This window comes from Pelophylax lessonae (assembly GCF_965119305.1).
Source record: "Pelophylax lessonae genome assembly, chromosome: 7".
NCBI lineage: Eukaryota > Metazoa > Chordata > Amphibia > Anura > Ranidae > Pelophylax > Pelophylax lessonae.
This window is the reverse complement of record NC_138774.1, coordinates 201,879,677-201,889,240: the sequence shown is the minus strand read 5'-3', so window position 1 is coordinate 201,889,240 and position 9,564 is coordinate 201,879,677. Positions and strand designations below refer to the sequence as shown.

The window sequence follows — 9,564 nt, the reverse complement described above, 5'->3', positions numbered from 1 at the left end:
ACCAGACGAATGCTCAACTTAATTCACTTATCTAAGTCGCAACGCTGGCCTTAGACGCAGAGAAGGCCTTTGACAGGGTTCATTGGGGATACATGACCCAAGTACTGCATAAGTTTGGTTTCAAGGGCTTCATACGTTCCGCCATACTGGCTCTTTATTCATCCCCCTCAGCGCACGTGTTATGCGACGGTATGTATTCCTCTCTTTTTAATATTACGAATGGGATGCATCAGAGTTGTCCGTTGTCCCCCCTAATCTTTGACCTCTTAATGGAGCCACTAGCAGCAACAATTAGATCTGATCCTAACATACTAGGCATTAGGTCCGAGGGCACTCACCATAAAATAACATTATTTGCTGATGACGTAATCCTCACCTTAACCAACCCCCTTAATTCCCTCCAAGCTGCGCAGGAGGTGCTACAACAATTTAATGCTATCTCTTACTACAAAGTAAATGCCGCAAAATCGCAGATCTTGGGGCTTGGAATCAACGGTGACTCTAAGCGCATACTGCAAAATAAATTCCCATTTCCTTGGGCTATCGATTATATATCTTACTTGGGCATCCGACTTACCCCAGACATCTTTGACATTTTCAGTTCCAATTTCTGGCCACTGCTGCAAGACATACGCCAGGACATAAACCGTTTGTGGAAATTTTTCATTTCATTGTCGGGACGGCTTGCAGCGGTGAAAATGCTTCTCCTCCCAAACATTTTATATTATTTCAGAACGCTACCTGTCCACATTCCCTACTCTTATTTCCGCAAACTGCAATCCCTAGTTAACGGTTTTAGTTGGGCTGATAAGAAACATAGAGCCAACAGTAAACTCCTGATGAAATCTAAGCTAGCTGGTGGCATGATATTTAGGGATTATTACACAGCATCCCTTCTAGACCAAATGCGTCACTGGTTCCTACCTCCAAATACTAAACACTGGACCAACCTCGAATCTGCTCATGTTTCCCCGAATACACTGAAAAACCTACTCCTAATTAGTCCCAATTTAAAAACCCAACATATACGGCCACACCCCCTTATTTCTCCATCTTTGGAGGCTTGCAGAACTTTGCTTACGCAACGCACAGATCCTAAGGGGTGTGTACTGGTACCAGTACCTTTGGAATCCTTACAGTTTCTGACACAAGATGTAAACCGTAAATTATGGTCAGATAGGGGTATATCTGTAACAACAGACATAACTACACAAAATTACATAACCCCTTTTAGCTCCCTTGCAGCTCGGTTCCAACTGCCTCAATCAGAAATATTTACGTACATGCGACTCCGGCACATTTTTCGATCAACACCCTGTTTCCACATTCCTGTGCCGACTGCAGCATGGGATTTTTGGACTAAGGATCACCCCACCGTGAAAGGTATATCTGTCTTTTTTAATCTACGGCAAACGAAAACGACCTTTGAGAAAACCCCACAAATGTTTAAATGGGAGAGGGACCTGAACTTAACATTCACAGCCGATCAATGGATCAGGGCCATCCATACGAATTATAAATATACCAGGTGTGCAAGCTACTGGGAGTCTGCTCAAAAATTCCACCAGAGGTGGTACCTTACGCCACATCTGATTACCAAATTTTCTAAAAATACCTCCGCCCAATGTTGGCGATGCGGTGCCCAAGTGGGCACACTCCTCCATATAACTTGGTCATGCCTACATGTCAGAGGCTTTTGGAGGGCCGTTTTCCGATTGATTGCGAATGTTACCGGTAACCTACTCCAAAAACCCAGCTCTTGCTATTTTGAGCATAGGAAGTGAATCAATACACTGCTCCATTAGACCTGTCACCATGCAGATTTTGTTCGCGGCTAGAGCGGTGCTGATGAAGAAATAGAAATCTGTTGAGGTCCCTGAACTTAATGAAGTTATTAGGCTCCTTAAGGAAATTTACATATACGAGTATATTATGGCCTTAAAGGAGGGTTCTGTACACAAGTTATGCAAATTTTGGAAACCCTGGCGGGATTACGTAAACACATGGTACATGAAAACTGTCTTCCCCAAATTGTCCACTAGAGTGCACTATTCCCTTGGCCCCACTGTCTTGTCCTGAAATGTTTTTCTCTTATGTTATGTGATTAATGTTTCTTTGATATGAAGAGTGGTCCAATCAGTTTCATTCTTTAGCCACAAAAATCGTCCTGTAAGTTGTATTCGTGACTTTGGCTGTTACTTGCTGATTGTATCTGTGTTTTTCTTGCACTACTACTCAAATGTTTGTACACTTCGACTTGTTCCTTTATAAATCTCAATAAAAACTATTTTGAAAAGTAGCGTTTCAGTCTTTGCAGATGCCACCAAGTTTTGCAGTGGAATAACTTCTTTACAGGATGTCTCCAACTTACAAGCTGACCTCAATGCACTGTTTCATTGGGCAACTATGTGGCAAATGAGGTTTAATGTTGATAAATGTAAAGTTATGCACTTGGGGGCTAAAAATATGCATTCATCATACATACTAGGTGGAGTAAAACTGGGGGAATCCATAGTGGAGAAGGATCTGGGAGTTCTGGTAGATCATAAGCTTAATAATAGCATGCAATGCCAAGCTGCTGTTTCCAAAGCAAGCAAAGTCCTTTCTTGTATTAACAGAGGCATGGACTCCAGAGAGAGAGATATAATTTTGCCCCTGTACAAATCATTAGTAAGCCCTCATCTGGAATATGCAGTTCAGTTTTGGGCACTAGTTCTTAAAAAGGATATCAGGGAACTGGAGAAAGTGCAGAGAAAGGCAACCAAACTGATAAGAGGCATGGAGGACCTCAGCTATGAGAAAAGATTAGAGGAACTGAATTTATTCTCTTTTTAGAAGAGGAGATTAAAAACATAAGGGGTCCATATAGTGAATTTGGTGTTGAGTTGTTCACTTTAAGGTCAACACAGAGAACAAGGGGGCACTCTTTACGTGTAGAGGAAAACAGATTTCGTCTCCAAATACAGAAAGGTTTCTTCACCGTAAGAGCTGTGAAAATGTGGAATAGACTCCCTCCAGAGGTGTTTCTGGCTAGCTCACTAGATTGCTTTAAAAAACGCCTTGATTCTCTCCTAGGTGTACATAATATAAATGGGTACTAACAATTTTTTAGGTAAAGTTGATCCAGGGAATATCTGATTGCCTCTTGGGGGATCAGGAAGGATTTTTTTTCCCCTGCTGTAGCAAATTGGATCATGCTTTGCTGGGGTTTATTTTCACCTTCCTCTGGATCAACAGCGGGTATAGGATTGTGTATATGGGATTGTATGGATGGGTTTTCAATACTGTTTTTTTTTTGGTTGAACCGGATGGACTTGTGTCTTTTTTCAACCTGACTAACTATGTAACTATGTACTCATGTGAACCACCGTAAAGACTGGGCCCCAGGGCAGACCAGTGATGCGCTAGAGCACAGGATACTACTCACTTACATAGCTACTTCACAAGAACTGCTCCCCTTCTTTCACAAAGTGAATTCCCCAAAACCATTGGATGTATAATTTGATTACCAAGCACTTTAAGGAGGATTTTTGCATTTATAGTTTTGAACTTTCCATTACTTGCTCAGAGGATTTACTGAATGCATTGTTCATTACAGGAGGAATTGGATTTGTTCACAGGGCACTGAGAAATTTATGTATTGATTGTTTTATTTATGTATTGATTTATTCACTAGGCATGATGCACTTTATATTATGAATTGGTCAGCAGGAATAAGTGTGTAATTTGGGATTATATAGAGTCACAGGTACTTTACAGGCACTTTACAGGTACTAATTAGTAGCAACACACCTATTTTAATTTTAATTGAGGGTACTCCCACACAGGGTTAATCAATGTGTAGGCAGCTATGCATTAGGAGCACTATATCAGAGAATTTACATTTCATTTTTTGTATGTAAAGAAGTGTATGTACAGTACGTACAGATGGACAAATGTACATATGGACAATTATTCATAAACAAGCATAAATAAAAATGTGTTATTTAATTTTGCAAACAAAAATAATAATGATGAAAAAAGCAAAAAAAAAAAAATATGCAAAAAATGTCCATACAGATGGATAAATATCCTGGCGAACAGTCCAAAATAAAGATGGAAAATCCCAAAGAAAAAGAAGACATACTTCAAAGTGTGAAACGGAGAGCATTTAGTGCAGCAGGAATAGAGGGTGCCAGGAAATCACACCACCCATATGTAAGGTAAACTCCTTACCAGAGGCACAGATCCCACATAGAGGTCATGAAGCGCCTTGCTGTCCCACAGCACAAAATTATCAGACACTCCACTCCATTTAGGTATGATCCTGTGTAAGTGTGCTCAGCACAGAGGAGTTAAAAGCAAGACAAGACCACCATAGTGCAGTATGTTAAAACCAAGGGCTTTTAATATGGTAATGTACTGGCAATAAGAAAACAACCACAGGAACCCCTGCTAGCGTGCGTGATAATAGCCCTGCTCTAATGCGTTTCACTGTAAACATTGTCTTCAGAGAATAGAGGCAAAACATGGGATGTCCATTGCTCTCATAAATACAGTCCAGGAGTGGGGATACTGCAGGCTAACCAATCAAATAATATCTACAAAAAAAGCAACCCAAAACATAAAAAGGTCACCTAAAAAAGTAATTATGAGGACTAATAATTAAAAATGTTTAAAAACGAAATGAAAAAAAAAAAAGGTAACTATCCATACATATCAATGAGAGACCAAAAAAGGGGGGCATCTTGTGGTCAAAAACAAAATGAAACATCCTCATATTAGTATATGCCTCAGGATCTCCAAACTGAAACTGCATTTCTAAAATTCCCGATAAAATCAGTGAATAAAATAGATTCAATTAAACACAAGAAAGAAAGAGAAAAAAAGAGGAAGCATTGTTAATATAACAATTAATATCCCAATCAGCATTATAACCCAGTGGATAATATGTTTTAAGATGGTTTCGTGTTGTGGAATAACCCTCTTGGGGTTACTTGCATGCCAGTAAGAGGAGTATTTATCTGTAGCAATCAGTTTTAACCCTTTGGCGCCGGCTGCAAACAAATATGCAGCCTCTTGGTCCCTGGTGATTGGCGCAGAGGGGCTGCATATTTGTGTGACTTGCTGCTCAAACAGCTATGCGGAGGGCGCACGTGCTGCGTGCTCCCAACACAGTTACCGGCGCCTAACTAAAAGCTCCCAATCGCTGCTTGCGATCAGGAGTTTTCATATCAAGTGACCACCATGACAGCCAATCATGGCAGTTCAAGCTCTTAAACTCCGCCTCCTAGCATCATAAACATTTAAAGAGCCGCATTTAAAGGTTAAAGTTGAAGGGCCCTTATTATGAAATCTGGCACAGTGCTTAAACAGACTTTGTCCTTTAAATACTTTTTTTAATATTTGCCAGACGTTCCCCAATTCTAATTCCCTGCGCCCGCGTCTTCCGTCCGACATATTGCGTACCACACAGGCACTGGAGCAAAAAAACAACTAACCTAGTAGAACTGGTAAAAACCACCCTTTTATGGCTAAATTTCAGGTCATTTATTCAATCAAGGTTTTGCCACTTCTAAGTAGTGTTGAAGCTTGCCTGCTCCTTCCTTTCTGCAAATTCTACTGCCCAGTGAGGCAGACTTTTTTTGGTGAAGGGCCAATATGAATGTGTGGAAGGTAGGGTGGCACAGGCATCAAAACTACCAAGAAATATCAGGGCTTTGCCCCTTTAAAATTATCCAACATTTAGGAATAATGGCAGTGCGTGGAAGTTTCTGCAGATATGTGTAGGAATTTCTAGGTGCCTGCATTTTTTAACTGACAGCAGTATTTTTTAAACTGAGTTGCTTTAACTTATTACCTCAGTTGAAGTAAGATTTGTTATTATTCAGTCATGTAATTTATTTATATGCTACATATACAGCAGTGACATGTGACATGCGAAGGGCTGGGGTGTTATTGATATGTGGATTGTAACTGGCAGCTCAGATCTACCTTCTCTGTACTGTGCAATAGGGAAGATAATGGTGCCCAACAGGGAAATGACTGGGTCATGGAGTATAAACTGGAGTAGGGTTTATGTTCACTGATGATTAGTTGTTATAATAGGTAGAATAATTATATAAAGGTGTCTCAAATAGCTAGGGTCCAAAATCTAAAAGTAAGAAAAAAAGGGGGTATCTATCCCTAGAGAGACAATAGAAAGTCTACAAAGGGACAGAGGGGGAATTGGGACTATGCAATACCAAGTGAAGAAAAATGTAATGAAAAATAGAATCATATAATTATTTGGTTGCTATTCTAAAAAATTATTTTATTGGTACAGAACACAGTAAAATACCTCAATGAAAGACCATTGTTAGGTAGGTAATAAAAAACCATGAAAGCATTCAGAGAGACATAAATATACATATATGGGGAAACCCCTGTAAATATAAATACAGATGTTGGGGAAGACTAATTTCCGCTACAGAATTTGAGATTCTATCTCCTCTTTGCTCTCTGATCCCTTGTGCGGATTTGGGAACCCTTGGCGTCATCCTTTTTGAGGTCATCTTGGAGTCTCTGACACACAGCTGGTTTCCTGACTTTATCTACAGATTTCTTTATATACACTACTGTTCAAAAGTTTGGGGTCACACAGACAATTTCATGTTTTCCATGAAAACTCACACTTTTATTCATCAAATGAGTTGCAAAATGAATAGAAAATATTGTCAAGACATTGACGAGGTTAGAAATAATGATTTTTATTTGAAATAATAATTTTGTCCTTCAAACTTTGCTTTCATCAAAGAATTCCCCATTTTGAAACAATTACAGCCTTGCAGACCTTTGACATTCTAGCTGACAATTTGTTGAGGTAATCTGAAGAAATTTCACCCCACGCTTCCTGAAGCACCTCCCACAAGTTGGATTGGCTCGATGGGCACGCTTTACGTACCATACGGTCAAGCTGCTTCCACAACAGCTTAATTGGGTTGAGATTTGGTGACTGCGCTGGCCACTCCATTACAGACAGAATACCAGCTGACTGCTTCTTCCATAAATAGTTAATGCATAGTTTGGAGGTGTGCTTTGGGTCATTGTTCTGTTGTAGGAGGAAACTCTCTAATCAAGCGCTGTCCACAGGGTATGGCATGGCATTGCAAAATGGAGTGATAGCCTTCCTTATTCAAAATCCCTTTTACCTTGTACAAATCTCCCACTTTACCAGCACCAAAGCAACCCCAGACCATCACATTACCTCCACCATGCTTGACATATGGCGTCAGGCACTTCTCCAACATCTATAAACCAGAAAAAAGGGGACAGCGCTCAAAATAATACACAAGTGCTAGTGAATCATAATTTAAAACATATTAAAGGTTAAATATATACCATAGGTGACAGTGCAGATATATGATATATAATACAATCCAGAATAATAAAGTGACAGTGCAAAGAATATTTATATGGTTAATGAAAACTGATATAAAACATATAATTATTATAGTCCTTATAAAAGTGCAGGTGCAATATATGCAGCAAACAGTTCAGTGATTTAAGGTGCTTTGTGCACAAAGGAATGCATCCTTATCCCAGGATAAGAGGAAGGAGAGAAAATCCGCCACCAGATGCTCCACACACTTACCGGATGGCCCCTCCTTAGGGTCTGGCACTGGTAAGTGATATATTATATGGAGAATCCCAGTAGGGTGGAATACTGTCCCCCGCTCGTATGGTTTCTCAGGACTCCGACCGCTCCAAAGGGACTGGTGGACCTTTCCCCAAAAATTTCCTTCCTTACTACAGGGTCTTATCCAGGATAGAAATTAAACCTGTTTCCTTATTGGCCTGAAGTCTCAATACACAAGGAGAAGAGTTTCATGAGAACAGGTGGGACAGGTTTGGCCAGTGCTACTCAGGAGGAGGTTGGATCAGATTCGTTTAGTAACTAAGGAAAGTTTTGGAGAAAGGTCCACCAGTCCCTTTGGAGTTCTCTTTTTCTGGCCATTTTGAGAGTATAATTGAACCCACAAATGCTGATGCTCCAGATACTCAACTAGCTCAAATGAAGGCCAGTTTTATAGCTTCTCTATCATCACAACAGTTTTCAGCTGTGATAACATGATTGCATAAGGGTTTTGTGATCATCAATTAGCCTTTTAACAACTATCATCAATTAGCCAACACAATGTACCATTAGAACACAGGAGTGATTGATGCTGGAAATGGGCCTCTGTACACCTATGTAGATATTCCATTAAAAACCAGCCGTTTCCAGATAGAATAGGCATTTACCACATTAACAATGACTAGACTGTATTTCTAATTAATTTAATGTTATCTACATTGAAAAAAACAGTGCTTTTCTTTAAAAAATAAGGACATTTCTAAGTGACCCCAAACTTATGAACGGTAGTTTATGTTGATCTATTCATTATAACTGTAGAGTGGACATCTACCCCCAGAAGAAGACTTCAGGTTGAAACGCGTCGGGGCTTCTGTGTCCACTACTTTCGACATCTGTATTTATATTTACATCAGGGGTTTTATGTACCTACCTAACAATGGTCTTTCATTGAGGCATTTTACTGTTTTCTGTACCAATAAAATTATTTTTTAGAATATCAACCAAATAATTATATATTTCTATTTTTCATAACATTTTTCTTCACTTGGTATCGCATAGTCCCAATTCCCCCTCTGTCCCTTTTTGGACTTTCAATTATATAAAGGTGGTTTCTGTAAACAATGGCAAAGGAAAGGGTTTCTGTAAAGTTTCTTTCCAAATGTACAGTAGCTTAACCACTATCAGTGCCCACCAAAAATTTTTTAATGCCCCGTTTTACTTCCTTGTTCCTCAAGCTATAAATAAAAGGGTTTAGCACTGGGATGACCATGCAGTAGATGGCAGACACAACACTGTCCATTCTCTGTGAATCGGTGGATGTTGGTTTCATGTACATGAAGATGAGGGCACCATAATACATGGTGACCACTGTAATGTGAGAACTACAGGTTGAGAAAGCTTTCATCCTCCCATGTAACGATGGGATTCGGAGAATGGTCGAAATGATAAAGATATAAGTAACCAAAATAAATGTCATGAACCCAACTCCGAACACTACAGCAGAAACAAAAGTCAAAATCTTGTTGATGTACGCATCAATGCAAGACAATTCTAACAGTGGCTGAACCTCGCAGTATAATCTATCAATCTTGTTTAGTCCACAGTATGGGAGAAGAGAAGTGGGAAGGGAATGTATAATGGAGTTCACAATGCCACTGGCCCATGCTGTCCCTGTTAACTGGAGACACAAGTTATGGTTCATGATAATTCTATATCGTAAAGGGATACAAATAGCAACATAACGATCATAAGCCATGATAGCTAAAAGAACACATTCTGCAGTAGCACACAACGTAAAGAGATAAACCTGGCAAATACATGCCCGGAAAGAAATTATATTACTTTGGCTATTGATGTTGTTGAGAATGTTGGGGATAGTTAAAGTTGTGTAGCAAATTTCTACGACTGAGAGGTTGGCCAGAAAGAAGTACATGGGTGTATGAAGAAAAGTATTAGAAATAATAGCTGTA

At 39.6% G+C, this 9,564-nt stretch overlaps 1 protein-coding gene across 1 annotated transcript; it reads right to left on the bottom strand.

The window, feature by feature from the left end:
- Positions 1-8,765: 8,765 nt before the first annotated feature.
- LOC309559828 (olfactory receptor 5V1-like) lies at positions 8,766-9,350 on the bottom strand (the record flags this gene model as incomplete). The annotated part of the gene is made up of 1 exon (XM_082263261.1): positions 8,766-9,350. The coding sequence occupies one exon, from the start codon at positions 9,348-9,350 to the stop codon at positions 8,766-8,768; it is 585 nt and encodes a 194-aa protein (XP_082119387.1).
- Between the last annotated feature and the right edge of the window lie 214 nt (positions 9,351-9,564).